The 23,915-nt window shown below is 40.7% G+C and overlaps 1 protein-coding gene and 1 non-coding gene across 2 annotated transcripts; both read left to right on the forward strand.

Annotated features, from left to right (window-relative positions):
* The first annotated feature begins 3,877 nt into the window (after positions 1–3,877).
* Positions 3,878–3,951, forward strand: TRNAI-UAU (transfer RNA isoleucine (anticodon UAU)). The gene has a single exon. It is a non-coding gene; the product is annotated as a tRNA-Ile (tRNA).
* A 15,072-nt stretch (positions 3,952–19,023) lies between these two features.
* LOC147901296 (uncharacterized) lies at positions 19,024–20,865 on the forward strand. Its single transcript, XM_087376464.1, has one exon. The coding sequence runs from the start codon at positions 19,024–19,026 to the stop codon at positions 20,863–20,865; it is 1,842 nt and encodes a 613-aa protein (XP_087232590.1).
* Positions 20,866–23,915: the final 3,050 nt, after the last annotated feature.

Consider the following 23,915-nt stretch of genomic DNA (forward strand, 5'->3'; position numbering starts at 1 on the left):
TTCTTACTGATCCAAGAGAAGATACCTGAACCTAAAGAGAAACAATATCTAGAAATTGATTTCTTGGAATCAACATCTCCAGCCCAATTTGAGTCACAATGACCAGCCAAGGAAGTGCCCGTACCATAAGTGATGCCATAATCAAGAGTTCCCTTTACATACCTGAGCACCCACATCCCTGCATTCCAATGATTCTTCCACGGCTAATTGGAGAACCTGCTCAAAATGCCAATAGCAAAATTGATGTGTCCAATTTGGTGTTGCATAGATAGATGAGACTGCTGACCAACTTCCTGTACCTCCTGATGTTTGCGCATCCTCCATAGACAACCTCGCATTTACCTCCATAGGTGTAGCTATCTCCTTGCACTCGGACATACCAAATGCCTTTAAGATCTCCCTTGCATATTTCTACTGAGAGATGAAGATCTTGCCTGGCTCGCCAGACTTCAATCCCCAAACAATAGTGCATCAAGCCTAAGTCTGTCATCTCAAACTCTGTGCTCAACGCCTTTCTAGTTTGCTGGATCATGTCTTCATAGTCACCTGTAATAAGGAGATCATCCACATATAGAACAATAATAGCAGATTTTCCACCTTTCCTGTACATAAAAGTTAGCATCTGAGGCACATCTTTTGAAGTTTAATTTATGAAAGAATTTGTCTATCTATTGGTACCATGCTCTTGGGGCCTGTTTCAGCCCGTAGAAGGCCTTCTTTAGCTTACATACCTTGTTCTTAGAATGGGGGGCCTCAAACCGAGGTGGCTGAGCCACGTACACATCCTCCTTGAGGTCACCATTCAAGAATGCTGATTTAACATCCATTTGATAAAGTGGCCACTTTGTATGAGAAGCCACCAATAGTACTGTGCGAATAGTGGTCATTCTGGCACTTGGAGCAAAAGATTCTTGAAAATCAAACCCTTCAACTTGCAAAAATCCTTGTGCAACCAATTTGGCTTTGTACTCTTCCAAAGTCCCATCGGCCTTGTACTTTACCTTCCAAACCCACTTAGTGCCAATAACCTTTCTGTTAGGTGGTCGATCTACCAGCTCCCAAGTTTCATTCTTAGTGATGCTGTCATATTCTCTTGCATAGCATTTTTCCAATCTCGGTCTGCAAGTGCTTCCTCCAAACTTGCAGGCTCCTTTACTTCTACAATAATCTTAGCCATCAAGGCCATATTGACTATGTGAGCAGAAGCCTTCCTTTGCTCCTCAATTCTCTGAGATCGCCTTGGTCCATCAGCATGTTGCTCAACAGACATAGGCATCTGGTTATCATGGTCATAGAGCTGCCTTACCAATCGCGACAATGGCTTTTTTGGTGGTGTAATAATAGGTTGGTGACTTATACCTTCATCATCTCATATTTCCTCCTCCTTTATAGTTCGTGGGACAGGTCCATAATGAATTACCTCTTCACTTGATGATAAAGTGGAAGAGCTCTTCTCTGCCTCCACTGCATGTGGCTGCTCCGTGAACACCACATCGCGGCTCGCTATGATCTTCTTTGCCTCTCGATCATACAACTTATAGGCTTTCTTCTCATCATAATAGCCTAAGAAGATACATTTGGTGCTTTTTGGTTGTAGCTCGTTTCTCTCCAGAAGCTCATATGAATCCAGAGTAGCAATAATTTTAAACTTCCTCTCCGTTGTACTCTCTTACTCCTCTCCTTACTCCCTTAAATCACACACCCTGTCTCTCTAGCCCCTCTCTCTCCTCTCACGGTTTCTCACTCTTCTCTCTCCAAACTCTCAGTGGAGTGTGAGGCTCTTTTACATGATGCTTGTATGTACTACATTAGCTGTCCAAGATGCTAGACTCTTCTTGTTCATCCAACTTAAGTGTCCTATTGGTAGATTTAACTTCACCATTACCTCGAGGATAATTGGTTGTGGAGATTGTATGCATAATCTTGAATGAGACCTTCAGCAACAATTGCATGACTTCATTTAGAAAATATGAGCCTTGGCCACTCCCAGGGTGTATGGGTCATCTGTATCTACAATGATATTCTCAAAGACAAACTTGGAAGTGCTCTAAGCCAAGTTATCCTAGAATGCCTTTGCTTCTACCCACTTAGTAGCATAATCAGTAGTAGCAACCAAAATATATTTGCTCTATGGATATCTATCAAGCTTGAAAGGACCAATCCCTATCTTTGGAATGCTTCCCAAGGACGAGTAGGTTGTAATGGCATAGACTGACTTTGGCAATAGACCTCTAGTACATTGGCACACATCACACTGCATATATTTAGTTTGAGCATCCTTAAACAAAGGCTCCCACCATAAATGTGTAGTACTTAGGTCCAAATTGTACCCTGAAGTGGACTCCCCCTCTACCTGAATCTGGTCACCCTGTCCACCAATGGGAGAGGATCTTTCCTCCTAACACTCCAATACTGGGCTGGGATCCCAGATTTCAAATTCTCTAGGCTGGCATTTGACTAGCAGGGAACTACCTTCTTTGCCATTAATGAAACCTTTCATCTTTAGAAGAGCATGACAATTATACTTACCTCCCTCTTGCTTGGTTGCTTCGTCGTCAATCATGTGCACTTTTGCCGACGGGGTCTTCTTTCTTTTGGGACACTCAGTGGCTATGTGTTCCACCTTGTTGCACTTGAAACACCTTATTTCTTTGTTTGGAAAATTTCCACCGTTCAGCTTCGAAGAAGAATCTGTCTTCTGTGGAACAAAACCATTTTTAGATTTAAAGAAGGGATTTTTATCAAATCTCTTTTTCTTATGGAAGGGTACGTGCCATTCCAAATCTTTCCCTTCTTTTAGGATCCCATTCTTCCTCTCACAATTCATTGCTAGAGAAATCGTAGAGTTCAATGAGCGATGATGAAATATGTTAATCTTGTCTCTCAACTTAGATTTTAGACTTGCCACATACTTCCTGCATTGATCTCGCTTATTAACTTTCTCTAAGGATTGTAATTGGATCAACGTTTGCCAAAATCTATCAGTATATGTGGAGATCGTTCCCTTATCGAATCGGTATCCCACTGTTGTCTAGCTTTTGCTTTGAAATCTGAGGGAAGAAAATCTCTCTTGATGAGCTTTTGAAAAGACTTCCAAGATTTTGGTCACCTTTTACTGTGCTTAGTGATGTTCCATCAAAGTGCAACACTCTCTACTAAATGATTTGTAGCACATCTAATCTTGTCTTTTTCAGAGAATTTCTCCCCTGAAAAATAATCATCTAGCTGACTAAGATAGTGCGTGCTTCTTTCTTTCCATCAAAATTTTGAAATGAGAAAGCTTTTCTACTTATCTTACTCTCTTTTCTCAAATTATGTGCTCTCAGTGTGGCTTTGACTGTCTTGATAATAAGATCATCATCAGAATCATCGTCATATGACTCATCATCAGATGAATGCCTCTTCCTTTTCTTACCATTGATTTTCTTTTCCAATCTCTCCCTATGCTCATGCTCATTGGCCAACTATGCTTGAAGTGCATCTAGTTTCTCTTGGAGCGTGGGTGGCTGTGGCCGATGTGCCATGATAATGCGATAAATACAAATAAAGCGGAGTAGAGAAAAATAAGGATACTAAGTGTATGAATTTAAACGGATGAAAGAAAAATGTGAGTCAAGTGTAAGGTAAGAAATGGATGGTGGAAGATACTAAGTGTATGAAATATAAAGCAACAGAAATCACTTATCTCCCTCTTTGATCGGAGGTAGAAAGGACTAGAGTGGGAGATATGTGACCGATGATGTCGCTCGTAGTCATCTTTGCGCTCGACTGATCTCCAATTAATTGCTTGGTGATTCATGGTTCCGATCACCTTCTTGATTCAAGTGTTCAGAATTGGCTATGGTCTTTACTTTGTTGAGCTCCGATTGCCTATAGGAGCCCCGTAGCTCAGTTGGTTAGAGTGCTGGTCTTATGAGTCGGAGGTCGTGGGTTCGAGCCTCACCGGGACTAAGTGACCTTTGCTGAATTTCCTCTCCTTTTTTTTCTTTTTTTTAAAAAATAAAATAAAAAGGGCCTTTGAACCTTTATTACACAGTTATGAAAAAAAAACGATGCGGGCTAATGGCTTTACAGAGATGGTTTTCCCAAGGATGGCGATGCTATGGAAACTGCAAGGTTGCACTGCATTGACAAAGGCCTGAGGGCCAGAGGATGCTACTGTCGATGACTGCAAGTATGCAGAGGCAGCACACGCGATGGCTGGCTGCACAGTGCACTCAATACACTAGGCCTTTTAATGAAGGCAGTGCTGACGCGGACATGGATATTTCGACATCAATTTAATATTGCCATAGTACAATTTATATTATTACCTTTTGCCATAGAGCAAAATTGAGAAATAATAGCATTCCAACATACATTAATGATTGTTTTACATAGTCCATAGTTGATGCAATTTGTGGTGTCATCCAAGGCTACCAATTTGTCCAAACAACATCTCTTTATGTAATTTTAGCATTCCTTTATACAATTTCAACATTCGGCAATTCACATGATTTTGGGATAGCTCATTCATTTTCTTTTGCAACCAAGGCTATTAGGCCTTCATAAATTCAGCTCCTTGATGTGTTTATGACAAATCCAAGGCATCTGAGGGCGATAGATGTTTAGACACTCCCATTGCAGGTAACCTTTAGCTCACGTTACTTGAGCATTTCAAGCTATTCAGGCTATTCCATGGAATTTGCCAAAACCTTTTACTATCATACCTTTTTAGGTTTATGGGACATCAGCATAAAGCAAAGTCTATTATCTACAAGTACCCTAGTTGCTCCTTCAACCCCTGGACCCCTCTATCAATAGTGAAAGTTGTATCTCATTAATTGACACAACTTATTCTACTTTCAAACATCTTATGCAATGGTGCTACTCATCTTGGTTTCATGGCACCCTTGTTTTCCACAACTTTCTATAATTCATCTCCATGATCCATAGTGATATAGCATGTTCAACTTTTAGAGCATAGGGACAATCCCTAACTCTAACCCTAAGGAACAAAGACATATATGCTCTTCATCAAGTTCATAATACAAGTAGTATAGTCATGTATCATGTATAGTTACATATCTTGTGTATAGTTACCAATGCAAGTGGTGTATAGTTAACCATGTATCATGTGCACTCTCTTGCCCCTCCTTTGTTAACAACTCTCTCTACCTTAGATATGACATGATGTTGAAGAATACATCAAAGATAAATACTATTTTTTGATTGGTTTGTCAGGGAATAAGTTGATATGACGTGTGGTGGTCTTCATCACACCACATAACATATAGTATCTCATTAAACCATTAAGGTGATATTTGATTGGATAATGTACATATGCTATCTACAATAGTCTTTGAGATGTGGCATCACAGTGATGGGAGATGGATGGAGCACGTGGGGAATGGGGATGAGAGGACATAAAAAACATGGAGACATATTGAGAATGAAAGAGTTATATTACAAGGAATTACCAACATAAGCAATATATTCTCTACAACAGAAGTAACCCTATAACTAAACCTAGGGAGGAAAACCTCATAAGTGTAGGGAAAAGGGCCCCAAGGGTGTGTCCACATCACGCTACAAATAATCTAACAAATCCCCCGTTAATGATAGTGTGAACATGTACAAAAAATTAGATCAATCACCACAAGGTATCAAGCCTAAAGCTTTGTAGAAAGCTTCAAACTTTTCTTTGGATGATGCATCGGTGAAAAGATTTGCAACATTATCATGTAAAGGACAATAGATCACCTTGTATGTAATCTCTCTGACAAAGTGACAGTGTATCTCAATGTGTTCCGTGCAAGTATAAAACACAGGATTTTGTCGTATTGCAATAGCACTCTAACTATTGGCAAGAATAGAAGTTTGCTTTAAATTTAAACTTCCATGAAGATCCCCCAACAATCTCCTGATCCATACACGCTCAATTGTTGTTGTGAAGACTATCTTGTACTCAACTTCACTTGAGAGATGGCCACTATGGGTTACTTTTACTCAAGAAAAATATGCATGAGCTCCCAAAAAAGAAATAGTTTCCATTTGTGGGACTAGCTATGTGTTGGAAAGGTCACCTCCCCATTTGTAAGCCCCCAAATGAGGATAACATGGGGGGGTGAACCTAGGGTTTGAGAGACTGAGCAGCATCATGGCTACCATGTGGGCAAGAATCAAAGAGAGAGATGTAGATGCTTGTATGGTGAGCCACGTGGCAGTTGGTGTGGGTAGGAAAGCAACCTGTAGTAGTAGGCCCTGTATGTGTTTCAACATGAAGGGGGTGACCAATAGCCTAGTTGGCCAGGTATAGGATGGTAGAGCTAGTTCCAACCAGCCTACCATGCCTACAAGAGGGTAGGATAGAAGGAGTTGGACCCTATAACAATAAAGGGAGGGATTTATGCCCTAGAACAAAGGCATTGAAAGGGCCAGGAAAGACCCTTATAAGCAACCAACCAGTCAATTTTTAACAGACCAGGTCGGCCAGATTAGGCATGGCTGGTTGATTTTTTGCAGTAGCCCTTGGGGGCTATAAAAGGAGGGCCTCCAGGCCCTCATTCCACATCTTCTAGAGTAGCCATTCACAAGAAGATTGGAGTAGTGGAGCAGTTGCCTTGGGGCCTACATTCAGGAGGACCAAGAGTACCTGTGTACTGTAGACAAATCTTGAAAGGGGCTACCTACCTAGGCTGACACACACAGCAACAAGGTTGAGAAGATCGAGTCTGGACAAAGAGTCTACAGACACTCGAGGTGGAGCACGCAGGCTCAAGTCTAGAGATAGCCGGCAAATAGGAGAAGTACCTTGTGGTAAGATCAGAGAACCACACCATTGGTGGGACTCTGGATCTATCTCTTTTGTATTGTGTCCATAGCTTTGGATGAAAATATATTATTTTGGTGGTTTCTATATCTGGCTGGTTCATTGTCTATTGATGAGTTTGCACATCTATGTGATGCACATTAAGTTAAGAAGTTTGTGATTCCTCACCCCACACCACACTGTGTGAGCTCTTGTGCTATTCTATCAATCTTCTACTGTGCGTACCCTCTGTTGGTCCATTTCTGACATGGTATCAAAGCCCAAGTAGTAGGCTCACAGGTGTGGGAGCCTAAAGGGACGGACCTTGTCAAGGACGACCCTCATTCATAAGCTCTTGGGAATTGACTTCCATGACTAGAGGACAATGCCCTTGCGAGAAGGAGGGTCACTCAGGTTCAGTCAGGTGCATTCAAAGGTCTGGTCTACAAAAGGTTGAGTTTGTTCGATTGTGTTGTGTGGTTTAGTAGCAGAGATGTTGATCTCAAAAGCCTCTTTAGCCCTTGCTCTCCCTTCTTCCTTGCCTAGATTTCTTTCTTTCGCCATCCCTATCTTTGGAGAGTCTAAGAAACTAGATGGGTCAAATTACCCGATCTCGAAGGTGAAGATCCGGAGTCATTTAGTGGCTCGAAAACTATGGAAATTGACAACGCGATGGAGGTGAAGCCGAGGGATATGGTGGACAAACAAGAGAAGATACTCACGCCGGTAGATGGAGAGGGGCTTGAAGCTTGGAAAGAGAGAGATGCCCATGCCCTGGCATTGATAATAGGGACTACGGAAGACACTGTGCTTCCTCAAATCCAAATGGCCGAGACATCAGTAGAGGCATGGGTAATTCTAAAGGATCTATATGAGACAGACAACACATCCCAGATCTTACTTCTTCAACATTAGCTCTACAACCTGGATATGGATGAGGGAGATTCGGTACATGACAACTTGATGAAGGTCAAGGTGGTGAGGGAAAAACTGGCACTAGATGGTTAGAAGGTGGACTTTTTCCATTTGGCCTTGATGGTACTGAGGAGGCTACCTCGGAGTTTCAAAAAATTTGTTACGACTGTGACAGCAGGACAGATGACCAAACCTCTGACTTGTGATTAGTTGGGTCCACTATTGCTGCAGGAAGAAGCTAGGGAGAAGCTCTGCAACAATGTTGCTATCATACATTGACAACTTAAGCTTAGAGACCTATCTAGAATGACATTGGATAGAATGGCATCATCATACATGCTCCATCTTGTTGGAGGCTTACATGATTTTTCTTCATGAAGCTCTACCCATTGAATGGCGTTAAACATTTCTTCATTGTGTCAGGATATTGATTGGTATGTGTGCATTTATAATCATGTTGTAGAAACCTGTGAAAATTGTTATGGCAACAATATGTTGGGAATAGCAAAGAAGGGTTACAAAGATAACTACAAGGATATAATTATAAAGTGGCCAAAAGAAAGGAAGACTATGCCAAGCATGTCATTGATGGCGTGAACTTTAAAACTACAGATTGCCAAAGGTACTAAGGTGTCAAAGGCATGAGTGCAAGATCAATGATAGATCCATTAGGACTAATACCATTAGGAACTAGTCGTGACTTTTTGAGCATAGCTTACTTCACATTTTGGAGTTCAATCACCTTTAAGACATGCTCTAAAAGCTCGTCTACATGTCATGGAGAATGAACATGTCATCATTGAGAGGCTTCAATCAAATCAAGACATGGATCCAATGATGGAGATAAAATTAAAAAAATAGCAAGGAAAGGTCACAACTCATGTGTGAGGTGATAGTTGTGTAGAGCATGAGACTAATGCTTTTTACTATGTGTGAAAATTCCTTCGAGATAAAAAATTATGGCAATTTCAAGATTTGAATAACTTTGATCCGATGGGTGCTTTGCTAGGGCATAGTTGGGGTATCAGTTTCAATCCCCCAAGAATCACCCATGTTGAAATGGAAATGCCATGTTGATTATGCTAGTACAAGAAATGCAAGGATTGCCATGTGTCAATTGAGGATTGTGTTAATTAGAGTGTGCTAAACAATATTGCCACATGTCAACTATGAAGGAGATATGCCACATTTCACTCTGCTACTATGGATGATAGGCCACATGGAAAATTAAGATCTAGCTAACTACCATGTGTTTATTATCTAAGTGGAGTTTTGTTGATGTAGCTATGTTGGGTGTTATTTGCAACTTGCTGATTGTGCATAGGTTGCTTGCTTGGTTGTGCATGTTCTTGCTATGCAATGTCTGCTAGGATTGGTCTCATCTATGATGGTTTGCCTTTTCACATAGGTTGTTTTGGTAGGCTATAGGTCCATCTTTGTAGGCATATCCATCCTCTTGCTTGTTGACTATGCATTTGCTAGTCCACTGCTACTATCGTGTCTTGCATTATGGTTTTTTTGTCCCACAATAGAGGAAGAAATTGAGTTAGGGCTTTTGTGGTAGATGCGTGTGGCTATTGTAGAGGGCTCCATCTACTATGTCTAAAGTTGCATCAAGTTGTGCCTTCAAGATCAAGGCCAATGATTGGTGTAAAAGAATGTCTTGAGATGGTGCATGAGAGAGTGCTTGAGCTCCAAGATGATTAACATCTAAGCCTTAAAAAAAGGTGCTTCCAAGCTCTGAAATTACAACAAAGTGCACAAAGGAAACCTCCACATGAGGTCTCCTATAGCTGAAATGAACTGAGACTCTCTCCAAGAACTATCCACATGAGGTCTCCTATAGTTGAAAGAAGCTGAAATTCTCTCCAAGAACCATCCACCCGGATGTCAAACTAATGGAAATTTGGGAATAGAAGATGCTAAATGCTTCAAAATGAGATATCTTGAGCTAGGAAGCTCAAATTAAGGTGCGATGAAAAGCAAAAGTGGCTCTCTCCCTAGATTATAAGTTGTGCAAAACTACAACTTAGGTAGATGCAAACATAAGAGATCATAGGCTTTGATATCATGTTGAGAAAGTGGGGGATAGAGGAATGCACATGATAGGTAACTATACACTACTTACTATGACATGATGAAGAATATATACATCTATTTTATTTGCATAAGGTCCCACCCCGATCATCTTTTCCTTATACACCAAAGTGAGATTCCTTCATCTTGACTACACATATCTTAGTCTTGAGTGGTGGCGATCATCACTACATCAAATTCCATAAAACCTGTGCGAGCAAGAACACATTTAAAATACCCTTGTATTTAAAAATGTACATTTTTTAACGTAATTGTTAACCCATGTTCTTATGTATACATGTTGTAATCTCAAATTTAAAAGTCCATCCTAACATGTACATATTATAGTTATATTTTAGAACTATATATAAAAAAACCCCTCATGCTCTTAAAGGCTTGTAAGTCCTCCAAATTTAAAAATCCCCTTCCATGAACAAATCTACCACCTTACATGTTTACATAGTGACCAACCCGGGCACAAAATGAATTGCTTTTGCAATTCTCAATTCATTTTCCTTCTCACTCTTGAGATTCCTACCTATAAGAAACATCTATAAGACCAATAAAAAGATTGCTATGCCTTGAATTTTTGAAATGGGCTTCCTTTCCTCTATAATGTGATTTATCCATGCCTTGAGGGTTCCAAATGGATACAGGGACCCATTTCTCCACAAACCACAATGTGTGTGCATAAAGAATAAATTGTACAAATGAACACACATCACGTTAACAACATAAATGGACATGAGATTAATGAACAAATTGCAGCATAAGGAGGATTCCTAGAAGGAAATGTGTTATATGTGGCTTCCCCCATGCTTTCACCCTTAATAATATGAATTCTCTCAATGTTCGCCTCAATCTTTCATAACGCATTTCCTCGATTTGACCCTGTTGAAGCAAGTTTATTGATGAATGAACTTTGTCCATACTTTCTCTCTTGAGGTAGCTATTTGAGGATGTGAATCTTGATTGGTAGTACACTCACACAAAGTTTTCTAGGACTGTCAACCTTGGATGTTGTGAGACAAGGTATGTGTGTCTTTCCCAGTACTATGTTTAGACAAGAATCTTCTTGCCTTTCCTTGAGCTGTGGATAGTATGGTAGATAGATTTTGGCTTTCTTGACATTTTCTTGTCCTTCTTAAGCTTCACATTGCCTCCATGAAGTCACATTGTTGAAAGAATTTCTTTAGCTTTTGTAATGCAACATGTAGCTACTTCTTTTGGCTTTAAATTCCAAGCATAAACTAGATGGCAGCATGACGATGGTAGTACACATGATTTCATTTTAAAAAGAGCCTTAGCAAAGTTAAACCTAGAGTCTTTCCCATCTAACTACAAGGTCAAAGCTGCTTTTACTAAAACAAAGTACAATTGCACTAGAGAAGGCAAGAATCTTGAAATTTCAATCAAACCCTATAAGGATAGACGAGACTTTCTAGTAGCACCCCTACAGGGAGTGGACATCATCTTAGGAATGCCCTGGAGGCATCAATATAATCCTAAGATAGATTATGATTCACATCAGATGTGAATTGAGAAGGGCAGACAAGAAATATGTCTAAAAAGCTCAATGAAACCTGAGATCAATCCTTTAGTCAACCACACACAAGCCAAAAGAACAATTAGAAAATGTGAGAAGACATATTTGATTTTGGTGAATACGGTAATGGCTACTTAGCCAAACACTAAGCCTACATGCCAAAAGTTTGTTTCTCAAATTTTTGATTGTTTCTTAGAGGATTTGCCGCCTGGACTACCATGTTCTCGACTTGAAGATCATAAGATAGAAATCTTACCGAGCAATACTCCACCTTGCAAAGCTCCTTATAGAGTCAATCAGCTAGAACAAAAGAAAATTCAAAAGCAAGTGGAGGAATAATAGAGAGAGGATTCATAAGACCCAACAGTTCTCCTTATGGAGCACCTGTCTTATTAGTCAAAAAGAAAAATGGAACCTATCAAATGTGCATAGACTATCATGCACTAAACAAGATCACAGTGAAGAACAAATATCCAATCCCTAAAATTGATGATCTTATGGACAAATTGAAAGGGGTCAAGGTCTTCAGTAAGATAGATCTCAAATCCGGCTATCATCAAGTTCATATCGTAGAAGAGGATATATACAAGACTCCCTTTAGAACTCAAACGAGACATTATAAGTTACTAGTTATGGATTTTGGGCTAACTAATGCTCCAGCTACTTTTAGTAGAATGATGAACCGAATCATTCTTGAACACCAAGATTGTGTGGTAGTATTTTTCGATGATATTCTCGTGTTTATAGCAAAGACATTGAGGAGCATAAGGAACATTTGAAGCATGTCTTTTCACTCTTGAAAGAAAATCAATTGTACATAAATCCTGAAAAGAGCAGTTTCTTTCAAGATCAGATAGAGTATTTGGGTCACATTATATCCACCGATGGGATTCGAGTAGATCCAAAGAAGATTGAATGCATAGTCACATGGCCTAAACCCCAAGATATACATGAATTAAGATCATTCTTGGGATTGTGTAGCTTTTATAGAAAGTTTGTCAAGAATTTCGCATACATTGCACACCCATTGATAGACCTTCTTAGAAAAACTAAGCATTTCTTATGGACCGAGTGCCAAGATAAATCTTTTACAGCTTTGAAAGAAGCTCTCACACAAGCTCATGTGTTGCAATTACCCGATTTCTCTAGACCATTCTTTGTAGTTGTAACCGATGCTATGGATATGGAATTGGAGCCGTACTTATGCAAGATGGACATCCAATAGCATATGAGAGTAGAAAATTAAAACCAGTGGAATGCATATGATAAAGAATTAACCGATGTTCTACATGCCTTGCAAATGTGGAAACATTATTTGATGGGATCTGAGTTTCTTATCAAAATTGATCAACAAAGTATCAAGCATTTGTTGACTCAGCCACTAATATCTGCTGATAGGCACATCAAATGGGCATCATTCATACAGAGTTTTCAGCCCATGATTCAGTATCAACCTAGAAAAGAAAGTGTAGTTGCTGATGCTCTTAGCAGAAAGCCAAGTATTAATCACATCACTGCTGTAGAGACCCAACCTTTTGAAGGTATGAAGAATTCTTATCAAGGGGATCCAGACTTTTCCGATATATGGAACAAATTAGAGAATAATACTTGGAATCCTATGTTGGACTATTCATGCAATGATGGATACCTCTTTTATATCAAAAGAAATTATGCATCACTCGACCCTTTAGACAAATTGTAATGGAGGAAATGCACCAACCACCATATATGGGACATAGGGGAGTGACTACCACTTTACAAGTGATAGCAAGAGAATTTCATTGACCTACTATAAGAAAAGATGTGGCTAAGTTTGTAGCCAAATGCATCACTTGCCAGAAGATCAAGAGTTACAAAGGAAAGACCCTAGGATTGCTAATGCTTTTGCCTATTCCTATGCAACCTTGGGAACAAATATCTATGGATTTCATAATAGGTTTTCCTACTACAGTAAATCAAATTGATATGATTTGGATGATAGTAGATCGCTTTAGTAAGCAAGCTTATTTCATCCCATGCAAGAAGACTTTAATAGCTTAGCAAGCTGCACATTTATTCATCATCAAGCATATCTTTGTTCATCATGGCTTGCCAAAGATTATAGTGTTTGATCGAGATTCGAAGTTTTGTAGTAATTTTTGGACTACATTATTTCATAATCTAGGCACTAAGTTGGATTTCTCATCAGCTTTTCATCCAGAATCGAATGGACAAACTGAAGTTACAAACAATACTATTCAGGATATGATAAGAGCTTATGCGGGAAGTCAACCAAAGACTTGGGGCAAATACATTTATCTCTTACAGTTTGCTTATAATAATACTCCTCATTCTACAACTAGAAGAGCACCCTTTGAGATTATCTAGGGGAAGGTTTTACCTATTCCTATCACACGATTGACCCATAGAGTGGAGGCGGCAGATGCATTTACCTATGACTATCAAAATATTCTCAAAGAGGTTCGAGAAGCCATTGCAATCATGCAAGAGAAGTACACAAAACAAGCTAATAAGAAACGGAAACACATGCTTTTTAAAGAAGGTGATTATGTACTTCTTCGGATTGAGAAAAGAAGATTGAAGAGTGTTGAGAAATGGCCAGTAATCAAGATGTCCCCACGTTTTTATGGACCATTCAAGGTGATTCAAAAAATCAATGATCTAGCTTATAGGCTTCAATTACCTGATAATTGGAAAATACATAATGCTTTCCATATCAGCCTTTTAAAGCCCTTCAAAGGACCTTTACCTACTATTCATCCTGTCTATGAAGAGGCTCCATTGATTGTTGATGAAGAAGAAATTCTATTATTGATCATCAATAGACCTCGACCCAAAAAGGAAATGTCTATATTAAATACTTGCTCAAATTTAAGAATCATCCGAGAGATGATGCTTAGTGGATGCTTGAGCGATTCTTTTGAACTTTCCTATACCTCCTTAGTTCCTATAATTAAACACACAACTAAGGTCAGTTGCAATCCAAGCAAGAGGGATGTTACAGAAATTATATTTCTGATATATCTTGCTCTGGACATTATTATTTTAGTCAAGTGTGACTATGGCAAAGTACTCCATAGGAGCGCATTGGACGCTATGAGGGTCCTAGTAGATACTTTGTGTGGTTAGTTGGGGATTCCTGATTAGCCTATGTTTTGCCATGCTAGATGGTTCATATTGTGGGTGATTCCATGTTAATACTGATGTCGCAAGTGTTATTAGTGTTGTGCTTGATTATTGTGCTTTGAGCACGGTTATGTTGGGATCAGTTGATTTGGTGATTCGTTCAATCGATTGTTAATAACTAATGTAATTAGCAGCTTGAGTACAGGTGATAGAACTCATAGCAAAGATTGGAGTTAGTTTGAGGGTACCGATCAAGGTGTCGTACAATGCATTATATATGGCCATGGGCCAATTTTGTATTTGTTTTATTATTGCAAGTTTGAGCAATATATTTTGTAGTGGACATAATTCATTTTTGGGCCCTAAGATGGCTATGTAAAGCAAATCCCTCATTTTGGAAGAGAGGGATAATTTTGGCTCCTTGGTGCTTTTTTATGAAATATCATAAATACTCTAGATGAGGAAGCATGAGCCACTCATCTAGGGGGGGAGATTGTACCCAGTCTGCTGTCGCTTTCGTGGTGTGATTGTGTTCTTCTTCTCTAATCGATTAAGTGGTGAATTTGTGTGAAAAGAATTAACTTTTGGTTTCAGGAAACAACATAGAAATCTCTTTTCACGATCAAAATCATGAACCACTAATGTCTTTCTAGTGCATAAAAATATCTAGGGTAAAGTAGAGAATCTATCATGGTCAAAAGTCATAGTATGTCACATTCTTTAATGACTACTCAAGGAGAACATGGATTTGATTTACTACTTGTAAGAAGTATCTAAGGCTCTTGTGTACCTTTACAATTTCAAACCTCTTTCTAAAAAGGAAAGTGGCAACAACCACATCAAGCTACTAAGAAATGATAATAGTAGTGAGTACGAGTCTCATCAATTTAATTATTTCTTTAAATACCATACCATTAGAAGAGAATTCACATGTAGCTACTTCTCTCAATAGAATGGTTTGTTGCAGTTCATGTAAAATGGTAAGTTTTTTGGAGGAGGTTCTTAGCAAGTTCCTAGTCTCAATCACCATCGGCTTCCCTCAATAATTATTATGCTTTTATGGACTTTGGAGAGCTTGGATGAGTTCTCAAATTACTATGCTACACTAGATGGGATATATTAATTTCATATTACATACATATGAATCTATGCACATAAGACTATATAACCAACACTGTTCTAAGAATTCTTTGGATTTTGGTCCAAAAGAGTATCTTTTCCAATGTAATCACTCTTGTCCAAAAGGATATTTTCGAATGTAATCACTCTTCCTTCCTTTTTCAACCCCCATAAAGTGACCACATTAATTAATAGCTTAATAGGTTTTGGTCAATGAATTCCATGATTAGGTAATAACATGGTCAAGTTATTTATTTCAAGGAAAGTGCGTTCATAAGCATTACTAAAAATAAAAATAAATGCATATAACAAAAATTGCAAAAAAGGTCATTAAGTTGTAAAACATGTAGAGATCCTCATTCTAAAGTTGAACCCAAGGCTAATACATTGGCCTAGAATTTATTGAATGCTCTTGTTTTATACATATTATCTAATATTCAAACAAAGGTGAATCCCTCAAAATATTGCTACCATTAAAATTTTACCAAAGTGTAACTTGTTATAGCATATAAATTCCCAATTTGTGTTATTATCCCTAGCTTCTGAGTAGATCGATAATGTAAACTTGAAATTTATAGATTATTTTCAAAGAAGGTTGATTGTGGTGCTTGTATCCGAAGCCTTTTGTGTGAAAAGACTTAAAAAATAAAAGTTAAATGCCGAATGTATTAAGAGGTGGCTGGTCAGGCCTTCAAAAAAAGGGACCAAATACAAAATTGGGATGACAAAATGGGCTAATCGCCATCAGCCAGTGCTGCACGTAGCTATGTTTCCATACATTTCCTGACAACAAGGATTGACCTACTCACAACACGGTCTATATTGCTCAAGACACACCCCAAAATGGGAAGGACATTTTTTAAAGAGTTGATAAGCCATGTTTCCCTATTGAGTGACCCGATCTGACTGCAAAAAGCCAATGAGTTGCAGACCTCCCAGATTGCGACCATGATAGACACATAGATGTACTGCCAGCGGCACATCGCCCGATAACACTCCCTCTAAGGAGACAACCTTACTTTAAAAATAAGGCTAATTTAGTAAGATCAAGGAACTTGGCCAACTTTGACAAAGGAAGAGAGGGATGGATGGACTTGCTAAAAGTTCTTTGCCTTGTTTACACTTCTATCACATGCTCCTTCTAATTCATGAAGGCTGAAGTGAAAACGGAATTTAGTTGTGGCGATATGTTAGTTGGGCGGTAGTAAATAGTCCACCAGGTTACTTGAATATATATTTTCTATATGTTAGTCTGGACTTATATCAAAGAGTGTATCATATAGTTTATTGAATGTGGAGATAAAGAATGATTGCTTCTTTGTTATAACATCTTTAGTCTTTTCAAACTAGATCTTGACTAATGATTTTGAAGCAATGGATCAAAGATCATTTGATTATATTTTATCAATAAATTTATTTCTTACATAAATTTCCCCTCTAAAGTCTAAAACAATACATAACTTCAAAACCCTTTGTGCTTTGATATTGGTGAAATAAGTAGTTTAAGATCGAGTGTAGATTTTCCTCAAGGCATATGATTGCAGAGTGTTATAAAGAAGCATTTTAGATCAAACATTTTCTACATCATAATTCTAGTATTATGCTTGTCTCATTTTAAAAAAGTGTTTGATCAAGGCACCCACAAAATAATATAGTGGTAAAAGGAGATACGTGACTTTTAATTTATGCTTGAGTGATTTGTGAAGACACTACTGAAGGCTTTTGCATTTGTACTTACCAAATATGCTATGAAACCTTTATTCTTTTGCCTCCTTGCCATGCACTCCATTTAGGAGTCCTTGCCATGCACTCCACAATTTGGGAGTTACAATACTTCCTTGTCAGTACAATACCTTTGATTGTTTGCTAGTCATTCTAATCGCATGCTTTGATATTTATCCTCTTCTTGCCCTTAAGTACAATACATATGGGAGTCTCAAAACGTGCCAATAAGGTGCCCTCGGTTCATGCCTCGTGCATGGAATACTCAAAAAAGCCTTAAGTTCTAAACAAAGCTACATGCATGAAATGTACATGACTTTGGGGAGACTTTGGGGAGCCTTGTTTGGGGAGAAAGAATTGGCATCCAAGTAGCGCCACTAGTTAGGGGAAGCTGAGCATCATTTTTCACTTCTCCTTCTTTGATTGCAAAGTTTGCCACACATGAGGATGGGGCCCTTGAAATCCACTTGCGAACTCTTAATGCTTTACAAGTGACATTAGATTGGATGTGCATTGTTGATAGTGGGTATTTCATCCATAGGCCGGGACCCAAAAATCGACTATTAAAAACTTTTGAGTGCCTTGTGTCTCCAAGAATGTGAGTGCTTTGCTGCTTGAGGGAGTCTCCATCGGAACACAATGAGAGTTCACATATTAAAATCTCAACCCCTTAAGAATGCAACACCTATTCTAGTGGGGAAGATGGTGAGAGATTCACATCTAAAGGTGACTAGCTTGTAAGACATGGCAAGAGACATCCTTGAAGTCTAAACCTGTGAAGTCCCAAAGGCAATGAACACCTATTCTTGTGGGCAGATGGTGTGCATGTAAAAGGTGGTCTCCATCTCAAGATTGTGACAAGTCACAAATCTACACTTTTATATATGTATTACTACACACAAAAACACACACACACACACACACACACACACACACTCTTTTATATATGTATTACTACACAACACATTATATATGTATTTATTACACACTTTTTTGGGGTTAAATTACTCTCAGACACATGCCTTCTTTTTAAGTTAGTATTGTTGCTCCCGTGTTTTAAGCGCTCTCTCTTTCTCTCTCTTTTGAGTTCTGTTGAGATTCATTGAAAGAGAAATCTGACATTGCATGACAAATCCATGCCTCCTGCCGGCGCAGACATTAGCTTCAACTTCTTGTTCCACTCTCTGCTGAATTAGTCCCCAACACAGTCAATCTTAGTTCTGGGCAGCATTTCTGTTGTGGAAGTAGGACACGGTTGCATTGTTTGATCCTAGAAAAAGAGAAATGCTTGCTTGATAGGTGAAGATTGAGTAATGAGGAAGAGATCTAAAAGTTGATTGCGAGAGAAGAGATGAATCTGGGCAGCATTTCTGTCGTAAAAGCAGGATGGCGGCAGAAGAAGAGAATGCTTGGAAGATGAAATGAAGATTGAGTAAAGCGGAAGAGATGAGAAAGTTGATTGCGAGAGAAGAGATGAACGATGCATCATCTACCTCACAGAGCTGCGTGCCTAGGGATGTTTCCTGACAAGAGAACGGAGAAGCGCTAGAATCATCATCTACTTCACAGATCAGCTGCTTGGCGAGAGACGTTCCCTGGCAAGAGAATACGAATCATATTTATCTACTTCACAGGGCTGCGTGGCGACAGATGTTCCCTGAAAAGAGAATGTAGACGTGCTACGACAGATTTCCAGACGAATTGGCGCAGGACAATCCCTGAAGGCACAATGGAGACGTGCTACGACATGCTCCCCAGAGAATTGACGGAGGAAATTCTTGCAAGAGTGTCTGTTGCTTGTTTGCTTCGGCTGCGACTGGTTTGCAAAGCTTGGAATTCTCTCATCAACTCCCCGGGCTTTGCCAAGTTGCACTGGCAAATCCGTGCTCCCGAGCCATGGCTGCTCGTCGTGCGAAGAGCCAGCGCGCCCAACCAGAAGCTCTATCTGTGCGACCGATCGATGCAGCGATGGCTGCTTCCGCCGCTGCGGTTCGTGGAGCAGATGGAGTGCGACTTCGCGACGTGCAAGAGCGGGGGAGGGCTGGTGTGTTGCGTGGGCGGGAGGGCGACGAAGCGGGGGGGGAAGACGATAGTGGTGTTCAATCCGGTAACGAGGGCATACAAGGTACTGCCGAACCCTCCGTATGCGGCAGGATGGAGCGAATCGACGTTGGAGATGGCGATATGGAGGGATGATGCGAGCGGCGAGTACAAAGTGGCGTTGTGCGATACGAGGCACAGAGATGTGAGGGTGTATGAATCGAGAACGAGGAGATGGACGGAGGGAAGCAAACCACCGGAAGAATTGACGGACGTGAGGCCGCGATTCGGAGGCTTTCGCAGCAGCTCCAAGGAAAAGATCTACTGGTACGAAGTGGAAGGCGATCGATGGATGGAGTCGGAGCTTCCGGTGACGAATCCGTTCCGTCTCAAATGTCCGTCGGTGATTCAACAGAAAGATCGGCGAGGTCGATCGAGAGTCCTGTTCGCCGCCGTCTTGGCGTTGAGCGACGGCCGCAACACTGCCTCGCAAGGCTTCGCAATCTGGGAATTGCAGCGCCGCCATCGCCAGCAGCATGATCTTCAGCAACAACCTGAAGTCCGATCTCTGCGTGAGAATTCTCCTACTCACAACCGTGATCTTCAGCAACAATCTGAACGATCTCGGCATCAGAATACTCCTGCTCACAACCGCGATCTTCAGCACCAATCCGAACGATCTCGGTATCAGAATTCTCCTCCTCACGACCGTGATCTTCAGCAACAATCTGAACGACCTCAGCATCAAATTGCTCATTCCACAGAAAACAATTGCCTCGATAGCGGTGACCAGCAGCAATTTCTCGATGGCCACTCTCATTTGATCCGACCACAGAATTTCCAATCTAGCCTTGATCTCCAACAGCAGCAGCAGCAGCAGCAGCAGCAGCAGCAATTAGCGTTGCAATCTCTGCATCAGAATTTCCACCATAGCCGTAATCATTCTCATCTACCCAGCCTGATCCGTCCTCCTCATCACCACCTCCAACAATGCCCATTTCCACCGCCACCATTGGAGCATCTTGATCCTCCTCAGCACCCTCAAAATTCTCCTTCGCTCAGCCTCCTCCCTCCATCTGCACAATCTCTGTCGCAGATTCATCGTCTTCCACGCCACCCACAACCACTGCCCCTCCGTCCACACCCCCCTCGCCATAATCCACTCCAGTTCGCACCACACCCATCTCCACCTCAAACAGCACAGTCGCAGGAGCAATGCCCACCATCTCCAAAGCACTCTACCTGCACCTGGATTGAGATCTCCCGGACACCCCCCCGGTTCCTGAGAGGACCCCGCGGTGCTCTGAATCGTCTCAACGATTCCACGCTCATCTGCCATCACGACTATGTGTGCATGACTGGGCTGACCAGGTACTCCATGTCTCCTTGGGAGTGCTTCTACCCATGGCTTCTTGTTTACAACATTGCCGAGGACATGTGGGGATGGTCACCACATCCCCTTGGAGACAAGACTTGGGCAAATTTCCAAACCGTTTGTGTGTTGGAGCCTAATCTTGATGGTGTTCTCTAATCTATCAGCACACACATTGGTCCCTAGTCAAGGGATTACAAGGAGGTTCTAATGGTGGTCTCTAATCAATGTGATTCTAATGGTGGTCTCTAATCAATGTGAGAGAGACTCCCCGTGAGTCAAGAGAACTATAGTTGGAGCTTCACGGTCCAGGTACTTTGGATTTATGCTTGGGATATAATGTCTAATCTTGATGTTGCTCCTGAGAGAGAGTGGTGAGACTACATATGCTACTTCTTGTTGCACAAATGATCCGTAGTAGCAAGCCCTCAGTCCTACACCATATCCTCCTAGTAGAGTTTGGGGCTACTCTACAACTTGTTACTCATGGACACCCCTCCAATTGGTAACCCCCTTGTGCACCTTGATTAGGGCCTTTTCACACATTCCATTATGTCATTTTAGTACACTTAGCATAACAATTCCATTTCCATTGGTTACTCATTATATTATGCATAAAGTGGTCTTAACAAGAAATTTGGATCTTTTTTACATAAAATGGTATATCTATGATGTCCATTCTCTGAGCTTTCAAACTAGTACCCATCTTGTGTAAAGTTTTAACTTTATCTTGATCGTAAAAACTACTTAATAATTTTTAAAAGGAAAGTAACATTCCCATTGCCCAACGTTATGTTAAACCCTTTTTTTTTTGTATTTCAAACTTGTATCCCTTCAAAAAAGATCCTTAAAGCGTGTATTTCTTAGAGGTTAAATTTTAAAGCATCTTTAACATGCTTCTAAGAGATTCAACATATTAACTAGACCCAATGCACACTTTCATAAAAATCTTTTAAGCAATCTATCTTAATTGATAGAGTAAACAGGCCCTTATTTGGTTTTATACCTAAAGTGCTCTAAATGTAGTTGATTTTTCTATCTACAAAAAAATGTTTACGTCTTCTTTTGGGAATAAATACTCTAAGAGTGCCAATTTTTAAAAGCATTATTCTCAACCCTTTCTATTTTCCCTTTTTGTTAGATATCAATGCTCCACTCTCATGTAACTATGCGGGAACCAGCTAATTCTACTTGTAAGCCCCCCCATATGAAGAGAAGGCATTTGAGTAGCTCGGTTATCTAGTAGGTCCTGGTTTGGATACCAGATGGGGGCCATGTGTGGCCTGATGGCTGGACGGCTTCAGATAGAGTTGGCACACTGCCAACTAGGCTACATGCAAGTGTGGGAAGGCATCCCATGACTGACCGCACTGAGGGTAGATGGAGCATTTCTCGGGGTAGCCCACTCTCGCGTTGCGGGGCCCGTTTGGAGCCCCAGGTGATCCCGGATGGCTCTAGGCCGAACGGTTACCATAGGTCAGTTGCTCTATTTTGTGCCACGGTTCTATCGTGTGGTCAATGATCTATTTCGGGACCAATCCCCAGTTGGCCGTTTTGGGCGGACTGGGTCGGGAACCCAATTGGGTCTAATCGATAAACGACTAGTGGCTATATAAGAGCAAGCCCGTGAAGCCCATCATCATTACTGGCTATAGCAACCTTGATTCCTTAGCATCCAGCCTCCGTCCTCTATTGGTTCCAGTATGCCATCGAAGCTTCTCTCACAGAAGCGCACGGTTGGGATGTAGCGCCATCTATTGTATCAGTTTTACAGTAATCAAATTTTTGATTCTCCATACTATCTGCTTTTCTCTCTTGCATACGAGATCCTGTTATCTGTTGAGCACAGACGTTGTATTCTTTTCTTACATGGTATCAAAGCTTGGGCTCTAGCAAGAAGATTTGGTAGTGTGTTTTTGTTTGTGAGTAGATTGTGAGAGATGGCCCAGCCTGCAAGACTGCGAATCCCACCGTTCGGTGATAGCTAAAAGTTGGACGGCACTAACTATCCACTCTGGAAGTTCAAGATGAAGACCATCCTAAGTGCATACGAGCTTTGGGATACTGCTTTTGGGGTGGACGTGAAGCCGGTTGCGAGACCGAGAATCCAGCTAATGCAGGACAATAGATAGTACTAAATGCGGATGAGATTCTCGCGTGGACAAGAAGAAATGCAGATGCACTGTGTTCTATTGTCTGCAGTGTAAGTGACTCTATCATGGCGTTAATTCAACATGTCACCATAGCAGAGGAGGCATGGACGGTCTTGAAAAATCAGTATGAGACCATGAATCAGACGCGGATTTAGAATCTGGAGACTCAACTCGCGAATGAGAAACTGTCTGAGTCTAAAGCGGCATAGAAGTTCATCACTAGGGTGAAGAATCTGAACGATCAGATGACTGCGATTGGCATCATCATCACCAATGAGAATCTAGCACGAAGGTGCATACGGATTCTCCCACCAAAGTTATACGGCGATCTTGTTACACTGCTGAATATGCAGAACAGAAATCCACCCCTCAACTTTGAGGATTTTAGCGCAATGCTTCTGGAGGAGGAGATCCGTCAAAAGATCAGGATTGGAGAAGATTCGGCTTTCTCGACAGGATCAAAGAAAGGTAAGGGTAAGGACTCTGGTAACCCATCTTCTTCTGATGATAAAAAGAGAAAGAAGAAGGTCAAGTGCTTCTATTGCAACAAGGCAGGGCACAAGTAGAATGAGTGCTGGAAGAAGATTGCAGATGAGAAGAACGGCATAAAGAAAGAGTCCAGCAACAGCGCACAGGCAGTACAAGTAGAGCTGTTCATAGCAATTGAGGAGATTTGCATGGAGGCAGTTCATGTAGCTGTGGATGAACCTTGGATTATTGACAATGGTGCATCGCGCCAAATGACCAGTCGGAAGGATTGGTATACCTCTCTACATCCGGTAGGGAATGACATCCTGGTAGTAGTCGGCAATGATGCAAAATGTCCAACAAAAGGAAAAGGTACGATTGCTCTCAAGTCAGATGGAGTTGTAAAATAGTTGTTCGATGTTCTTTATGTGCCAGATATCAAAAGGAACTTGTTGTCCGTTTTTGCAATCACGGATCGTCGGGACCTCAAAGTTCACTTCGATAAGAATGGCACACAGATTTTGGATCTTCAAGGGAAGGTCGTTGGTAAAGGTACACGATGCAACAACATCTACGAACTCTCAGCTT

The sequence above is a fragment of the Dipteris shenzhenensis genome, chromosome 6 (genome assembly GCF_047967505.1).
Source record: "Dipteris shenzhenensis isolate YYH24624 ecotype China chromosome 6, Dip_SZ_1.0, whole genome shotgun sequence".
NCBI classification, from domain to species: Eukaryota; Viridiplantae; Streptophyta; class Polypodiopsida; order Gleicheniales; family Dipteridaceae; genus Dipteris; species Dipteris shenzhenensis.

Bases quoted from the DNA above. Each gene is read 5' to 3' on its own strand.
- LOC147901296 (XM_087376464.1), top strand. From the start codon at position 19,024: ATGGAGACGTGCTACGACATGCTCCCCAGAGAATTGACGGAGGAAATT.